The sequence below is a fragment of the Macrotis lagotis genome, chromosome 3 (assembly GCF_037893015.1).
Source record: "Macrotis lagotis isolate mMagLag1 chromosome 3, bilby.v1.9.chrom.fasta, whole genome shotgun sequence".
Classification (NCBI taxonomy): Eukaryota; Metazoa; Chordata; class Mammalia; order Peramelemorphia; family Peramelidae; genus Macrotis; species Macrotis lagotis.
In genome coordinates this window covers 259264984-259283849 of record NC_133660.1, presented here as the reverse complement: position 1 = coordinate 259283849, position 18866 = coordinate 259264984, and the positions used below count along the sequence as shown (strand labels likewise).

The 18866-nt window shown below is 36.2% G+C and overlaps 1 protein-coding gene across 1 annotated transcript in view; it reads right to left on the bottom strand.

The window, feature by feature from the left end:
* PDHX (pyruvate dehydrogenase complex component X) overlaps positions 1–18866 on the bottom strand; it is a 68775-nt gene that overhangs the window by 16670 nt on the left and 33239 nt on the right. Inside the window, exons 4-5 of the mRNA XM_074230467.1 lie at positions 17055–17254; positions 8221–8319 (exon numbers count right to left, since the gene is read on the bottom strand). Of these exons, the coding sequence (XP_074086568.1) occupies positions 8221–8319; positions 17055–17254 (299 nt within the window). The remainder of the gene's footprint in view (positions 1–8220; positions 8320–17054; positions 17255–18866) is intronic.

Below are 18866 nucleotides of genomic sequence, written 5' to 3'. Positions count from 1 at the left end.
AAAAAGGGTTTGAGAAGATAAGGTTAGTTAAACAAATGGGAGTGTCAGGCACAACAGAATCTCAAAAAAGAATTTAAAAGTCCAGTCAAACTAAATTTAAAGAAATATAGCTTCCAAGAACAGCTAAACATAATTATAAAGAAATTTTTTTTTCTGATTTCAAGGAATTGCACCTGTTCACTCTTCCTCTCCCAACTTACAAAGTCCCTGATCTTTTCTCCAGTTTGAAATCAGATAATCTAATTTTGTATTCTTTTAATTAATTGGCAAAGTTATTCTATGTAACACATAACAGGAAAAAGTAACAGCATTGGTTAAACTAAGGCTTTTAAGTGCAGTACATTCAGGATTCTTGGGTGCAGGGAAAAGGATGTATAGTACTTCCACTTCCATATTTCAATATTCCATATTAAATTCAAAGTTTATTGATAATCTTTAAAAATTAAAAACTAGTCAATGACAAAAGTTTTTTCAGTGTACAGGGGTTTTTGCTTTTACTTTCTTACAATAAGTTCCTCAAAAAGAAGTTCTACTCTGGTGTTATCTCATAGCACAGAGGTCAACTTAGATTATTAAAAGCCATGTTGCAGGCTTCAAGATAACATGGCAGGCTCATCAAAGCTAGGAAGACTTCTTATAAGGACCCTGTCTGAGGAGGGCTTTATACAGACTCATTAAAAAGTACTGCCAAAGGGTGGCGAGATGATTCAGACCAACAATTTAAAAGTTATGTAGCACAATGTGGTTCAAGATCAAGAAATGAAAGACAATGCAGGTCAGAAAGTTCAAGACCATTCTTCATGAATACTTCTTCAATAAGATGGTCAAAGTCAATGGACAAAAGTCAACCTTAAAAATGAACCAGATCCAAAACGACCACTTTAAATGACCAACAGGCATTCTGTATGAAGATGGTAGCTCTAATCCAACTTAATTAAAAAAAAGAGGCTCCATCATAGGAGAAATTCAAAGATAAATAAGATAATTAATCCCATCAAGGAACTATAATCCCTGCCCAGTTAAGAAGATAATATGTATGCAAAGTGCTATAAATCAAAATACAGTCAAGTGCTATTATTGAGAGTAACAGAAAAAGAAAATCACTTTAACTTTAAAGCAAGAAACAGAGATCAAGGAAATTTTCCTAACATTTGATCTTGCAGTTAAAAAATCAGTAGAACTTCAATATGTGAACTGAAGGGAAAAGGATATTCTAAGGAGGATAAGGCCAAGCATTGGAGATAAAAAGAAAACAGGGGGAAAACCATGTGTACAACCATGGACAAACAAGATATACTGCACAGACTGGAAATAATCAAGAGAGGGAAAGGACTAGCATTAAGGGGAATCAGGACAGGCTTCTTGCAAAAAGTTGTGTTTTAATGGGAACTTGAAAGAAGTCAGGAAAACTAGGAGGTGAAAATGAAGGAGAGCTGAGAGATGGAGCATTCTTGCACAAGGCCTAGCAAGGAGGCCTATGTTGCTGGACTGCAGAGGACACAGAACGGGTAAACAGGAGGGAGAGAGAGCGCCTGTGTGCATGTGTGCATGTGTGCATGTGGAGGTTACCAAGGGCTGTAAAGGCCAACAGGATTTTCAATTTCAGTTTGAAGGTGACAGACTACCTTTAGTGGAATTTAACAAGGACAGAGCATAGGGGAGTACCTGGGGGTACCTTATTACAATGTCAGGCTGCCTCTTAAGGAAGATCATTTTGACAACTGAGTGCAGGGTGGAGTGGAGTGGGAAGAGATATGACATAAGGAAACTAATCAGTCAACTATTATGGCAGTTCAAACATAAGACTATTAGGGTAGTGTTAGAATAAAGTTGCGATAAGCATATGAGAAATATTAAGAAGGTGGAGTCTATGAAACTTGAAAACAGAACAGATAAGGAGGAAAGAGAAGGAAGAATTGAAGTGAACACCTACATTGCAAGCCTGAGTGACCGAGAGGATGGTGTGGGCCTGAAAGTAATGAGAAACTAGAGAAGATAAGTAAAGAAATGATAAAACAATTTAGAGGACAATATGGCTAAAATGCAGAGTATATGAGTGGGAGTAATGACAGCTTATGGAGCTAAATAAACTGTTGTTGAACTGAATATAGCATTTGAGCTTACAAAATACCTTTTACATGGTGAAAGATACCATTCTATGGATGGGCCTTGAATGCCAGAAGGTAAGTATATTTTATTTGGACAGCAAAAAACATTCAAGTTTTTTTTTTTTAAGTGATAAGTGAAGTGAAATGTCAACTCACCAGAAAGATTAATTTTATAGTAGTGTGGAGCATGACCAAAAAGGAGAAAACTACAAAGTCTTGTTAGGAAGTCACTGCCAAGAGTCAGGCTGAGAGGTAAACAGTGATGGCAGAGTAAGCAGAAAGGGAGAGTCTGATATGAGAGATATTCAAGAGGTCAAACTGGGGACTAACAGAGTCAACATGGTAGAATAGCTGGCTTTTAACTAGGTGACTGAAAGAATTATGATGCCTGTCATAGCAAAGGAGAAGTCTGGATGTGATGCAGGTTTAAGGAGAAAAATCAGGAAGTAGTTTGGATTTGACCAACTCCATGATGCTAAGACTAAAAGAGAGAAAACAACAGGATTTTGCTATGAAATTTTATACAATGTTAAAAAAAAATATCAGTAGTAAAACAATGTTTGTAGTTCTACAAGGTAAGCAGGAATAAAAGAGAACTGGAATAAGAAAAAGGTAAGCCACATATAAGAGAAAAAATGAAGAGAATGAATTTTAGAATAAGGTTGAGCAGAAAAGGTTGTCAAGAGAAGAGTCAAGGTCTTTCCAAAATTCTCAATAGAAACCACAAAAAAGCCAGAGGCCTTTCACTGGCTCAGGGCATAGGCCTTGGCTGGTTTATCTGTTGTCTCCCATGGCTCTGGTGAAGACCTTAAATGGGCATACTGCTTTGTTGACTGATTCTCATACCAATTTTTAATTTCAATGAAAGATAATTTGTTTTACTTTTTCTTAAATTTTTGTCATAAGGGAAAGTTCCCTAGGAGGGGCAGGGAATGAATATAAGAAGAAATCTGGTCCTGATGACAGAGATGGCTCCTCAAAAATGTGTAACCACTAGGAACAATGAAACTTCAACTGCTGCTTTTTTGCTAAATGAGAAGTAGCAAATCACAAAATCTGAAGTGGTCTGAGTTTAGCTCCTCATTCCATGTATTCATGTGCCCTGTGATAGGCATGGACAGAAACAAAGTAGTTCAATAAATGTTTATTAGTAGATTGATTCAAACGTGCATCCTGTGACTACAAATCCACTTCTCTTTACTGCTATAAACAATGTCCCTTGGCTTATACATACTGTCCCATCGTGGTGATGCACAATGTACTTGAGAATTTTTGAGCTTGAGTTCCTTCATCTTTATGGAGATAATACTCAGAAGGTAATTGGAGAAATACATTCTGTAAGCTTTTAAAATGTATCTACATAAATGTAAGTTATTCTAAACATTATCTATATAGTCAACAACAACAAAAGACTAAGTTATTTTTACTAGAACTTTATTTTTCTATTCCCTTCCCCTGAAAACTCTCCCATGTAACAAAAGAGTATCATCAAAAACCCCAAATCAAGTCACCACATCTACATCAGGCATTTTTTTAATGATGTATGCCTTCTTTAAGACCTATCCTCAGTGTTCCCTATGAAGGATGAACTCTATTTCCCCACCAGGTCTTTAATCCAAGCCTGGTCTTTGCAATGGACCCACATTCTGGTCTCTTTCAATATTCTTCTCCTTTACAGCATAAGGATCTGTTCTCCTGGTTGATCTTCTGTGTCAGTGAATATCAACTTTTTTTTCTTCAAATGTGAAGATGTTTCTTTCATAATACTTTTCTAAAATATTTACATACCATGATTTATTGAACTATATTCTACAAGGGTGACCCATTTTATTTCCAATGTTTCAAATTTTTAATACCAAAACAAGGTATTTTATAAGACAGGGTATTTTGACTTGTCCTTTGATCTCCTAGGATTACATGCCCTATAGAGGTATTGTCTAATCAAAGACCATTCACAATATAATGATTTTTCTAACATTATGAAAAATAACTTTCCAGAAAGGCAAACCAAGTCACAATTCCACCAACAGACTTACACCTTCCTTGTATGTCCCTTGCATGAAATTTGTTTAGCACAGAATAGCTTCACCTTTAAAAAAAATGTGCCCTAGGATATTCTGGGAGTGCTTTCCTCCAAAGTTTTAAAATCCTGCAACTTCAGAATAAGAAAGTGGCTACTACAGCCAGGCAATGAAGCCATATGCTTATCACTGGACTTTGCATAGAATCACAGGCATAAGAATGATTTAAATAGTTCATCTTCAATGTTGTAACTAAATCACAATGTAACAATTTATAAAACCTTTTCTTAGAGACATTATATAATCTGAATGACACCGCTTTACAAATTTACTAAGAAAAGGTATGTAAGGGAACAAGATGATAAAACCTATCATCAGACACGAATTCTGACTGTTCAAGGGGAACTGTACAAGCAGAACCAGAGTCAGCCACCTAGTCCAACTTCTACCTGAAGCATGCATCAATTCCCTTTACTGCATGACTTACAAATGGATCACTTCTATTAAAGCTCTCTTAGAAATAAGGAGCTCCAGGCCTCCTGAGAGCAGGTCACACTGGGAAACCTCCCTTTGGGACATAACTGACACAGTAAGAGTCTGTAATCCTCAAACTGCCCCTCAAAAATAATAAACATGGAAAATAAACAAAAAATCTGCTTTGCTTTATGACATGAGAATTCAGAAAAAAATGAGTATCTGACAGACATTTTTTAAAGTATTGTTTCCTTTAAATAAGGGGGAGGGAAGGTAGAGTCCAGAAAAATGTAGTTACAAAAAAATAAAGCCAGAAACTGCAAGAGACATGCTCAGACACACAGTCAAAGTCACATAGGAGTTCTCTGCACATGACCTGTTCACAAGATTTAGGATCACAGACTCTAAAACAGATTTATTAAGCAAAGAATGGATAAATAACTGCTTAGAGTTAAAGAAATGCCTTTCATTAACACACCAAAGTGAATTGTGTGGCTGTATCTGGCAATGAAATAACAACCGGCTAGGCCAGCTTGAAAGAGAAGTATTTCAGGAGTTAGGGGTTCTATTGAGCACCTTCAATTGGCAAATTTAAATGCTACTATGCAAAACTGCAAATAACATTAGGGTCCTAAAGAAGGGGCTGCTACAACAAAATAAGGGCATGCTTTTATACATGCAATGTGGAAGTACCAACAGTGGCTACTGTTCTTTTCAGTTGAACTGGTATGTAGACAGTGATCATTATCTGTATCTTGTATCTCGGTGAACAAGTAGGGCAATAATGGGCTCAATGTTTTAAGTCTACCAAGTACTCATCTCTAATAACTTTGAATTAGTCTGCAAGCACTATTCTACTCTTTCTGTATTCTGATGTTATCTGTCACATACTGACATTTACTGGTTCCATGAAACTAAGTACAGTATCATTCCATCTAACAGTCTAAGACTTTTCCAACAAAACTGGAAAGGTAACCCTTCTCCACCTGAAATGTCCTTATACTTTCCCCACAAGGCCTCCCACAATAGATATGGATTCATAGCTTAACAAACTCTAAAGCATGGGCATAATCTACCCCAGAGAGTCACAAAATACAAAGGGCATCGTGGGGAGGAAGGTCAAGGTATGCATGGATTTGAATCCACACCATTTGACCGTAGTTCCATTTCTCAGCCTTGAAAACTTTTGTCTTAATGAATTTTTGCAAGAGCAGTGTGGTGGGTACCAATCAAGGCCTGTACTGAAGACCGCAGCTGTCAGTGTGGACCACAAGTTTTATTTGCTGTCTTGCTATTCTTGGAAAGTCTCAATGTGAGGCAGTCTTTTCAGTGGTAGCAAGTTTTGAAATATTACACATTCAAGAAGCATAATAATTCTATAAAATAATTTTTGGGCAGCTGTTTTTAAATATAGATATTGCTACGTGTTAATTTCTTAGTTTTTCTCCAAAAACCAAAAATTGAATTAATATCCAATTTTCTTTTCCTTGAAAGATACCTTAAATCTGCAATGATTTTATATGAATTTGTTCTTGTTGGAGATGAAAATCGACATTTTTGAAAAGCACCTAATATTCTTAGGTACTTTATGAGTTTGTCAAATATCTCTAATTTAGCTTCAAAACAGTGCAAATCAAGAAAAGGACATTATACTAAATTATGAAAAAATATATGCATTGATTACAACAACTATAAGATTTGATTATAACAACTTTTTAAAAATTATAACTAAAGGATTAATCATTTCTTAAATCCAAACACCTAACTAAGTGCTTTGCCTTGACAATCTTATGAATTGGACTTTTATATTTATATTAAATATAAAATTAGGTCAATTAAAATTAAAAAACTTTCATTTAATGTAAAAATAAGGAAATAATAATGGGTTAGAAAACAGTATACAGGGGCATCTAGGTGGCGCAGTGGATAGAGCACCAGCCCTGGAGTCAGGAGTACCTGAGTTCAAATCCAGCCTCAGACACTTAGTAATTACCTAGCTGTGTGGCCTTGGGCAAGCCACTTAACCCCATTTGCCTTGCAAAAACTAAAAAAAAAGAAAAAAGGAAAAAGAAAACAGTATACATTAGAAATGATGGGGGGAAGCTGGGGGCACTGTAGATAGAGTACCAGCCCTGGAGTCAGGAGGACCTGAGTTCAAATCCAGCCACAGACACTTATTAATTACCTAGTTGTGTAACCTTGGGCAAGCCACTTAACCCCACTGCCTTGTAAAAATCAAAAAATATATATAAAATAAAATTTTAAAAAGTTACTTAGCTGTGTGACCTTGAGCAGTACTGGTGATTAGTAGTTACTCCCACTTCAGCCTCAAAAAGCATTTTATATTTATGGAAGCTTTATATTTTCCATCCACAGAAACTATTGAAATTCATCTAAACTACTGATGTCATGAATACATCCCCTACTTCATATCAGTAGACAATATATGGATCTCTGAGTCTGGAGTCAAAAAGACTTGAAGTCAAACTGGACTTCAGATACTTGGTAGGCTGAGTGACCCTGGGCAAGTCACTTAATTCTGTCTGCTTCAGTTCCTCAACTACAAAGTGAGATTACTGTTTGAAAAGCACCTGGTAGAGGACCTACCACACAACTTGGTCTTGTTCAGTCCTGTCCAATGCTTCATGACTCTGGAGACCACAGCACATTGGCACTGTCCAGACTTTTCTTGGCAGGATACTGGGGTGGTTTGTCATTTTCTTCTCCAATGGACACAGAGTGAAATGACTTGCCCAAGATCACATACCTAGTAGGTGCCAGAGGCTACATTTGAACCCCAGGTCCTTTTGCCTTCAGACCCAAATGTATCCAATGATCCACCAGCTATCTCTACATAGCTACACAGCAAGTGTCTAATAAATGCTTGTTCCCTCCATTCAATCTCAAAACAACCCTGAGAAATAATATAATTATTACATTATAGATATTAACATGTTAAAAATGAGGAACCAAAGGTTTATCAAGATGAGGTGACTTGCCCAGTCATATGGCTAACACAATGGCAGATGCAGAAAAGAGATAAAGCATAGGTTCATTAAAAATTTATTTTTCCCACTACCACATATTAGTCATTTAGTGTCTGATAATAATGAGCATGGGAGAGATGCTCAGGACCCTTGCTGAATAAATTCAGTTACTGTTTTCTTGACTTTCAATAAGGTTCTATTCAATAATGTTGATGATGAACATTTTTCTTCCTGGCCTGCCTCTATCTTGGGTCTCACATTCACTCCCTCCCTAAGGTCATGTCTTTCTCTTGACACCATGAGGTACCAGAGGGGTCTCCCCTCAGATGTCTTAGACCCTTGCCATGGGCACAGTGCCCCTATTGTTCTTATCATGGGTTCCTTCTCCAGAGCCCTGTCTCTCCCATTGAGTCCCTCTCCATAACCCTCTGTGCAATACTCAGTTTTAGGTCTTTGGAGGCCACTACATTCTACAGTTCACTGGAATATACCAACATGAGAACAATATCAGTTTGAAAAATTACTTTTAACATAAACCATCATTAATAGTTAATTTATTAGTTAATAGTTAATTAATTAATTAATAGTTAATTAGTTAATTAATAAATAGTACCAAAAACACATACGTACTCTTTAGTAAATATGCCCCGAGGCCCTGTAGGAGTACCCAGGCTGGCATCAATATGATGTGTCTCCAAAATGTTGCGAGCAGCAGGACTTAGCCGGAACCTGAATAACAAAACAAAGGTAATATGATGCAAAAATTCACTATTATTTCAAGTAAAATGATCTAGATCAAGGGTTTCAAACTCAAAAACAGAATTGATTTCCTGTCAACTAAAGGCTAACTTAGAAAACCACCAATCAGCATTGTCTATGTTGCATTTTTATTTTAATTTATTTTATGGAGTTTGACATTTGTCATCTAGATGATCATTGTTTTAATGATTCACAAAACCAGTTTGTAACCATAAGCAAAGTTACACTGCAAATTGTCTCAGGACATTTAAAATAATCCCTTTTACTCTGAAATATATTACAAAATATTTTTATAAAACATTTAACCAATCACTAGTTCAAAATATTCTTTAAGGGAATTCTGTCCAAGATGGCGAAGAAAAGCCAGGCCATGTTAAGGTCTCCTGATCTTCCCTCATAAACAATATGAAACAAACCTCTTGATGGAAGTCCTATGGACAAAACCCAGAAAGAGAAGCTAGGAAAAGAACATTTACCTCCAGGCCTGTCATGGGAGATTCAGGGGTGTGTGTGGGGGGCGCAGAGCTGGACTAATCTAAGCTCAGCCGGGGGCTTTCCCTGGGGAACCACTTTGCTCTAAGCAACAAGCAGAGCGTGGAGGCCTGACCCTGGGACTGACAGGGAGGGCTGGAGGGGAGGGTCCAGCCTCCAGCACCCCTACTGGCCGGGAGGAGAGGTCACATTCAGTGAGAAAAGCTTCCAGCGCCCCCTACTGGCCAGCTGGAGATATTACACTCAGTGGGTAAAGCCTCTAGGGATCTCAATACCAAACTTCTGTGAACCAGCTCTTCCCCAACACAAGATCTTAGGAAAATGAAGAAAGGCTAGCAGAAAGGGGGGATCATAGAAAAAGTGCTAGAAAGAAAAAGCTCCTAATTCAGAACCCTTGAGGAGAATATGATTTGATCTCCAGCACAGAAAGACTTCCTTGAAGAAATTGGGAAGGAGTTTAAAAATCAATTGGAAAATTTGGGAAAAGAAACCCAAGAGAGGAGAGGATTAACATCTTGCGACAAGAAAACAAATCCTTGGAAAATACAATTGAACAAATGCAAAAAGAAAATAATTCTCTTAAAACCTCAAATGATCAAAGGGAAAACTCATACAAAAATACAATTGACCAATTGGAAAAGGAGCTGCAAAAGGTAAATGAAGAAAATTCTTCCCTAAAAAAAGAATGGAGTCTATGGAAACCAATGACTTCATGAGACAATAAGAATTTGTTAAATAAAACCAAAAAATTGAAAAAAATAGGAGAAAATGTTGAATACCTTGTCAGCAAAACCACTGACCTCAAGAATAGATCAAGAAGAGATAATCTAAAAATTATCGGTCTTCCTGAAAACATTAAAAAGAAAAAAGCCCTGGACTCTACTAAAGGATTTAGTGATGGAAAATTGCCCTGATATCATGGAACCAGAGGGCAAAATAATTATTGAAAAAAAGACATCGATCCCCTCTGGAAAGGGATCCCAAAATGAAAATACCAAGGAATAGTGTAGCCAAACTGCAAAACTATCAGATAAATGAGAAAATCCTGCAAGCAGCCAGAAACAATTAAAATACCAAGGAAGCCACAGTAAGGATCACACAATACCTGGCAACATCAACATTAAGGGACTGAAGGGCCTGAAATGCAATATTCCAAAAAGCAAGGGGGCCTGGAATGCAGCCAAGAATCCATTATCTGGAAAAATTGAGCCTGCTCTTCCAGGGCAAAAGATGGACATTTAATGAAATAGAAGACTTCTAACTTTTCCTGATGAAAAGACCAGAGCTTAATAGAAAATCTGGACTTCAAACAGGAGACTCGAGACACATGAAGAGGTAAAACTTTTTAAAACTGGGAGAAAGGGAAAAAAAACTTATCAAATAAGATGAAACTAGCAATATCACTACCTGGAAGAAAGACTTTAACAACTCTTGAGAATTGTAACTCTATTAAAAGAGAATTTGATTAGCCAGAAGAGATGGATACACATGATGTATTTGAGAAACGGTTACCCAACAAGATGAAACTGGATATATCCTTACCTGGGAGGGGAGAAAGACTAATAATTCTCAATAATTGTAATTCTAGTAGAGAAAATAGCCAGAAGTGATGGACACTCATGACCTTTCTGAGACTCAGATAGAATGATTTAAAAACAATACCTCCTTAAAAAAGGAGGACAGTGATGGAAGGATGGAGAAGACTGAATGGGGTAAATCTCATTACATTAAGAGGTACAGAGGACTTATTGCAATAGAGGGGAAGAAGGGAGGAGGTGAGAACCGCCTGAATCTTACTCTCATCAGCTTGGCTTAAAGTTAAGATGCACACACTCAGTTAAGAAACTTTTCTTACCTTTAAAGTGTTAAAATGGAAAAAAGGGGAGTGGGAGGAAAGGGGGGAACCAACAGAAGAATGGGCAGGAAGAAGGGGCAAAAGGGAAAGGGGGGGAAAGGGTTGGATATAGGAGAGCAAACACAAGGAAGGTGATGGTATTCAGAAACAAAATACCCAGGAATATAGATAAAGAGGAAAAGGGGGAAAATCACAGAGGGAAGATAACATGGAAGACAATAAAGTTTGTAATTAAAACTTTGAATGTGAATGGGATGAATTCTCTCTTAAAACGTAAGCAGATTAAAAAGCAGAATCCTACAACATGTTGCTAACAAGATACTCATCTCAAACAGAGATACATACAAAGTAAAGGTAACAGGTTGGAACAAAATATATTTTACTTTGGCTGAGGCGAAAAAAAGGGGTAGCAATTCTTATCTCAGATAAAGAAGATGAAAAAACAGATAGTGTTAAAAGAGATAAGGAAGGAAACTATATCACCCTAAAAATTACCATAGACAATAAAGTAATTTCAACACTAAATATGTATGCACTCAATTGTATAGCATTCAGATTCTTACAGGAGAAGTTGAAGAAGTTACAGGAAGACATAGTCAGAAAAACTCTACTAGTGGGAGACCTCAACCTCCCATTCTCAGATTTAGATAAATATAACTATAAAATAAATAAGAAGGAAGTTAAGGAGGTAAAAATACAATGTTAGAAAACCTAGATATGATAGACCTATGGAGGAAATTGAATGGGGATAAAAAAGAATATACTTTTTTTTCTTCAATACATGGCACTTACTCAAAAACTGACCATGTACTGCAGAAAGGCAGAAATAGTGAATGGATCTTTCTCAGATCATAATGCAATAAAAATCATATGCAATATTGGGCAGGGAGATTGGACCAATTGGAAATTGAACAACCTCATTTTAAAGAATGAGTGGCTCAAACAACAAATTATAGAAAGAATTAATTATGTTACACTAGATAATGACAATAATGAAACAACATACCAAAACCTAAGGGACACACTCAAGGTGGCTGTCAGGGGATATATTATATCGTTAAATGCTTATATGAATAAATTAGAGAAAGAGGAAATCAATGAACTAAATATGCAACTAAAAAACTTAAGAGAAAGGGTAAATTAAAAAGCCCCAGTTAAATATCAAATTAGAAATTCTAAAAATTAAAGGAGAAATTAATAAAATTGAAAGCAAGAAGACTATTGAAATAATAAATACAACCAAGAGCAGGTTTTATGAAAAAAACAATAAAATTGATGAACCTTTGGTCAATTTGATTTAAAAAAAAGAAGAAAACCAAACTGCTAGTATCATAAATGAAAAAGGTGAACTCACCACCAACAAGGAGGAAATTAAAGTAATAATTTGGAATTATTTTGCCCAACTCTATGCCAATAAATTTGATAATCTAAATGAAATGGATGAATATTTACAAAAATATAAGTTGTCCAAGTTAAATGAAGAGGAAATTAAATACCTAAATAACCCTATCTTAGAAAAAGAAATTCAACAAGCCATTATTGAACTCCCTAAGAAAAAAATCTCCAGGGTCAGATGAATTCACAAGTGAATTCTATCAAACATTTAAGGAATAACTGGATGCACTTCTATGTAAACTCTTTGGGAAAATTGGTCAAGACAGAACTCTGCCTAACTCTTTCTATGACACCAATATGGTGCTGATACCTAAACCAGAAAGTTAAAACAGAGAAAGAAAATTATAGGCCTATCTCCCTGATGAATATAGATATAAAAATCTTAAATAAAATCTTAGCAAAACAATTACAAGTTATCACTAGGATAATACATTATGACCAAGTAGGATTTATCCTAGGAATGCAGGGTTGGTTCAATATTAGGAAAACTGGCAGTATAATTAAATCAATATCAACTACATCAGAAATCATATGATCATATCAATAGATGCTGAAAAAGCTTTTGATAAATATAGCACCCATTCCTACTAAAAACACTAGAGAGTGTAGGAATGGATTGTTCTTTAGAATGATTAGCAGTATCTATCTGAAACCATCAACAAGGATTATATGCAATGGGGATAGGCTAGAGGCATTCCCAATAAGATCAGGGGTGAAACAAGGATACCCACTCTCACCACCACTATTCAGTATCATATTAGAAATGTTAGTTTCAACAATAAGAGAAGAAAAATCAAAGGAATTAGAATAGGGAAGGAAGAGACAAAACTCTCGCTCTTTGCAGATGACATAATGGTATACCTAGAGAATCTCAAAAAATCATCTAAAAAACTACTAGAAATAATTAGCAACTTTAGCAAAGTCGTAGGATATACAATAAGCTCTCATAAATCATCAAAACACACACACACACACACAACACACACATATATATGACTAGCAAGATTCAGACTCAGAAACTTTTTGAAAACAATTATAAAACACTTGTCATACAAATAAAATCAAACTTATTTATAACTGGGCAAATATCGACTGCTCATGGGTAGGCCGGGCAAATATAATAAAAAAATGACAATTCTACCAAAATTAAGTTTCTTGTTTAGTTTCCTACCAATCAAAATTCCAAAAAATTACTTTAATGATTTAGGAAAAAATTGAAAGTAAATTCATATGGAGAAATAAAAAGTCGAAAATCTCCGGGGATTTAATGAAAAAAAGTGCAAAATAAAGTGCATTAGCCCTACCAGATCTAAAATTACATTATAAAGCATCAGTCATCAAAACTGCCTGGTATTGGGTAAGAAATAGAGTGGTGGATCAATGGAATAGACTTAGGTGCAATATCAGTAAATGATTATAGTAATCTGCTGTTTGATAAACCCAAAGAGTCCAGCAATTGGGTTAAAAACTCTCTCTTTGATAAAAACTGTTGGGAAAATTTGAAGTTAGTATGGAGGAAACTTAAATTAGACCAACACCTCACATCCTATACCAAGATCAAAATGAATATAGGATCTAGAAAAGAAAATATTATAAGCAAACTAGAAGATCAACAAATAGTTTACCTGTCAGATCTATGTAAAGAGAAGCAATTTATGACTAAGGAAGAGATGGAGAACACCATTAAAAATAAACTAGGTAATTTTGATTACATTAAATTAAAAACCTTTTGCACAGACAAAACCCACTGTAACCAAAATAAAAAGAAATGTAGTAAATTGGGAAACAATTTTTATGATTAGTGTTTCTGACAAAGGACTCATTTCTAAAATATACAGAGAACTGAGTCTAATTTAAAAAAAAAAGACAAGCCGTTCTCCAATTGACAAATGGTCAAAGATAATGCAAAGGCAATTTACAGATGAGGAAATCAAAGCAATCCATAGTCATATGAAAAATTGCTCTAAATCACTAATTATTAGAGAAATGCAAATTAAAGCACCTCTGAGATACCACTTCACACCTCTCAGACTGGCCAATAGGACCAGAAAGGATAATGATTAATGTTGGAAGGGATGTGGGAAATCTGGGACACTTATACATTGTTGGTGGAGCTGTGAACTCATCCAATCTTTCTGGAGACCAATTTGGAATTATTCCCAAAAGGCAACAAAAATGTGCATACCCTTTGATCCAGCAATACCACTACTGGGTCTATACCCTGAAGAGATTATGAAAAAAGGGTAAAAGCATCACCTGTACAAAAATGTTCATAGCAGCTCTGTTTGTGATGGCAAAGAAATGGAAACTGAGGGAATGTCCATCAATTAGGGAATGGCTTAACAAAGTGTGGTATATGTATGGTATGGAACAATATTGTTCTATTAAAAACCAGGAGTGATGGGAATTCAGGGAAGCCTGGAAGGATTTGCATTGAACTGATGCTGAGAGAGATGAGCAGAATCAGAAGAACACTGTACACCCTAACAGCAATATGGGAGTGATGATCAACCTTGATGGATTTGCTCATACCAACAGGGCAACCATCATCAGGCACAATTTTGGGATATCTGCAATGGAGAATGCCATCTGTATCCTGAGAAAGGACTGTGGAGTTTGAACAAAGATCAAAGACTATTACTTTTAATTTTTTTTAAAATTTCTTATCATGTAATTCTGCTATGTCTCGTACTATATGTAACATATATTATGCTGTCCTTCCCTATATCCACTTTTGCATTTAAACCCTGAGTCCTAAATCATATGTTGATTGAATTTAAAGGATCTTATCTACCTTTTTATGTCCTCTGAAACAGATGCTGTTGCTTAAGCTGCATTCATCTTCATGGTGGTATTTTGGTAAATGCTTATCATCAGCACTAGAAGAAAAGATGACCAAGCAACCCATAAAGTGATTTTTCTTAATGCCTTTGGACACACAGTAAAATCAACTCATTTCTTCCCCTATTCAAGGAGAATTTATGGGTCATCTTTCAATTTACCTGCAATTTCTAAAGTTTCTTGGTTTTATTTATAATAAAAATATTAATAATGACATGACTCAGTTGTCTATAGTATGTCTACTTAAGCAATGGAAAAGGATCTCACATTTCTAGTAACAGCTGTTCTCATGTTTGTATTTTGTGATTCTCATATTTGGTGATTTCTGATACCTTGCAGCCCATCTTTTGCCACTGTGTACCCATATCACTGGCAAGGCAGAGGGGCCAAATGAGACTGAATACCATCTTATGCATTACATTATCTTGTGCGTTGCCATGAACAAAGAACTCATTACCAAAGAGCCAGCTTCCTGGGGATGAGCCTCTCCTTACTTCACAAGGCTAAGCCTTAAAAAAGCAAATCTCATCTGCTGCTTGGTCTTACTTGAAGTCTTTCCAACATGAGTCTGCCAAATATTATATACTGCTGGCAGAACCTTCAAAAAGAATCAAGGCATCTCAGTGCCTTCATGAAACACTGGTGTAAGTGATTGTGGGGTAAGCTATCATATATGTATCAAAACTCTAATAACAGTATATAAGAAGGGGAAACATGAAAATGAGAGGGGTCTGAAATATCTGGTACAGTTCTAAGGGGAACTTTGGTAAGAAGAAAAAACCAAAACCAAAACCAGCAGACTTTGTCTTATAGAGACCATTCAAAAGGAACCCTGGAGTGAGATAGGAGATGAGAACATGAGAATGTGCTTCGAAACACCCCTGAGAGCACAGCTCTCTGAAGGAATATAGCTGAAGAGTGGGCAGCAAAATAAAGTAGAAAAAAATCATGGATTTGTGATCAAAAGACTTAGATTTGAAACTCAATCCTGCCACTTGTTTGCTTGAATAATACTAGAAGGTACTAGAGGCCTTTTGTGGGTCTGTTTCTTGACCTGGATGATACCTGTGGTCCTTTACTCTAGTAAAATGCTAGGAGGCCACGATTTTGAAACCTTGTAGAACAATTTGCTAGAATGTACTTGGTTCTGTGCCAAAATTTCAAACACAGGAATTAAATTAAAACAAGGAATCAAAACCAATTGCTTTGTTTTTTAAAGTTCACTCTGTGTCAGTTGGTCAGGCTTGTGATAATGGAAGCCCAAATTCAGTTTTTGGAATTTTTCAAAGGAGAGAATCATAATCAGGCACAGTGAAAAAAATCTGAAGTTGGTAGATTTAGCTTCAAATCCTGGCTTTACTGTTTACTACTTATGTGGCCTAGAGGAAGTCATGGCACATCCCTGGGTCTCAATTTCTTCAGTTGGATCAGATAGTCTATGAGGTTCCTTCCATCTCAAAATCCTTTGATCCTCAAGGGATAAATTCTGGAAGACGGAGAAGACTCACAAACATCCACATGATCTAGAAGCTGTTTCCAGGATGAAATGAGATAACCCATGAAAAGTGCTTTATTTTTTTATTTTCCACTTTAAAGTGCTACATTAATGCCAATTGTTACTGTTATTAATTTCCTACTCTTATCACAGGTGACTTCTGGGTGCAAACACTGCTTTCCCAGCCCACTCACTGGATCTTCCTTTGGGGAAATGGTGGAGAGCAAGGGAAGGGAAACCAAGGGAGATGTGGAGTCCAGACAAGGAAATGAGTTAAAAGAATACCATCCACATCTCCAGGAGAGAACCAATGGCCCCCAGTTTCCCTGGGACTGTTTCTTCATCTATAAAATGATAAATATACAAGGTGATGATTGACATGTTTGGGTGTTCCAAATCCTCAAACAGCTAGGAATGGCTCTGAGACATCAAACACTGGCCTCAGAATCCAAATATCTAGGGAAGCTCAGTGCCTGGTTCTGAGACTAACTCACTGAGTGCTTTGGACAAGGTAAATTAACCACTTTTTTCCTAAGTCTCAAATTCTTAGGAAAAGAATGAAAGAAAGGCCCCGTCCAAATGTGGAGTATGACATGAAAGTTCATCTAATAAGAACACCATACTCACGGCAGTTTCCCAGCTGGGGGGGCCTTTTTGGCAGGAGCAGAAACCACAGCTTCGGCTACAGGAGGTGAACTCACAGGTGAAGGTGGGGGTGGCTGAGGACTCACATCTTTGGGAATTTTAACCTGTTTCCAATCTTCTCCTTCCTCCACCATCAACCCAATTAGTGATCCTAATCGAATACCTTTACTTCCTTCTTCGACCTACATTTTGAAAGGTCAAAAAAAAAAAGTCAGCAATATAATTATGAAAGGATGGTAAGTGTTATAAGATGTATTACACTTAAACTGGCATCAGATCACAAGGATGCTTTTTACTCTGAAAACAATAATTCAATTAATACTAGCACAAATTCTAAATTGGGTAAATCATTACATTTTCCTATGGCTCCAACTTATCTCTGATTTGAGAAGGTTAAAAACTTAATTGTTTTCCCTTCAAATAAAATCAAACTGTTTTCTCTACATCTTCCCCTATCATTCCTCTGTTAGGGGATGGGGGCAGACAGAGAGCAAGGTCAAGCAAAACAGATTCCCACATTGACCACATCTGAAACTATGTGTCTCATTCTGCATCTTGAATCCATTCACCTCTCTCTTAAGAGGTAGGTATTCATCATTACTCTTCTGGAACTGTTGTTGGTCACAGCAGAGACAGTAGTGGACTCCAGTCTCCCTGGCCATCATTCCCTTCTGGGTGCTGCCTCCCACTATTCCAATATAATTTCTTTGAGAAATTACCCAGACTATCTCTTTTGAACTTGCATTCAGTATTTAGTACAAAATCTAGAAAACACAAAGTGCCTAATAATGATTTTTTAATTCATTCAATGAATCTATCCTGAAGGTCTCCTAGTCATATCTCCTATAAACTACAAGAATGTTTATACACCTTCAACAAAAAGGTTATAAATTCACAGATTTAAAATTCAAAGACATCTAGTGAAATAGCCAAAGTATATACAAATATATATATATATACATATATATATATATGTAATTTTCAAAGTAAAGAATCTAAGCTGCCACTAGCCATATGAAAAAATGCTCTATATCATTAATAATTGAAGAAATACAAATTAAAGCAACTCTAGGGACCAGAGCTGTACTAGCAAAATAAGTTTTCACCAGCTCCTACTGAGCATACCCCACATCAGGGCTGTCCAAATGTGACCCGTAGGATTTTATGGGGCCACTGGAGGTTTACCAAATGCTTTAGTAAACAAAGAGCAACTTACACACAGAGCTCTCACTAAATGGCAAATCAAAATATATTGTGTATCGTTTCAATAAAAACTTTTAAAATTAAGATTGAACAGATTTGTCCTACATCAATAACTATAATACACAATATTACAAGTGAGTTGCTAAGTAGAGAGTAACAAAGAATTTCAGAGATGGAAGAGACTTCCGTTACCTCTTAGTTAAGAGAGAATTTTAAATGGATGCACATTTTATTCCAATCAACTTTAATCAGTTTAGTGTATTCCATAGGAGTAGTGATTGTCTTCCAAGATACATTTAGTCAGTGATAGAATCTTATAATAGACTCTAAACTCTAACCTACCAAGCTATAAGTTCACTGGCTTGTTACAAAATAAACTTGCTTACTCCATCTTCTTGGTCTGATGAGTGTATGTATTATTAAGACCAGAGTGGATGAGAGGAGCTTTTAAACTAATCATTGTGACCAAGTCCTATGTGGCAGAGATGACTTAAGGATAATGGTAAGTCCCAACTTATCTTATACCTCCAGACAACCCTCTATTCCCCAACATGAGGAGGTACCCATCTGAAGACCACTTAGCAGACATGA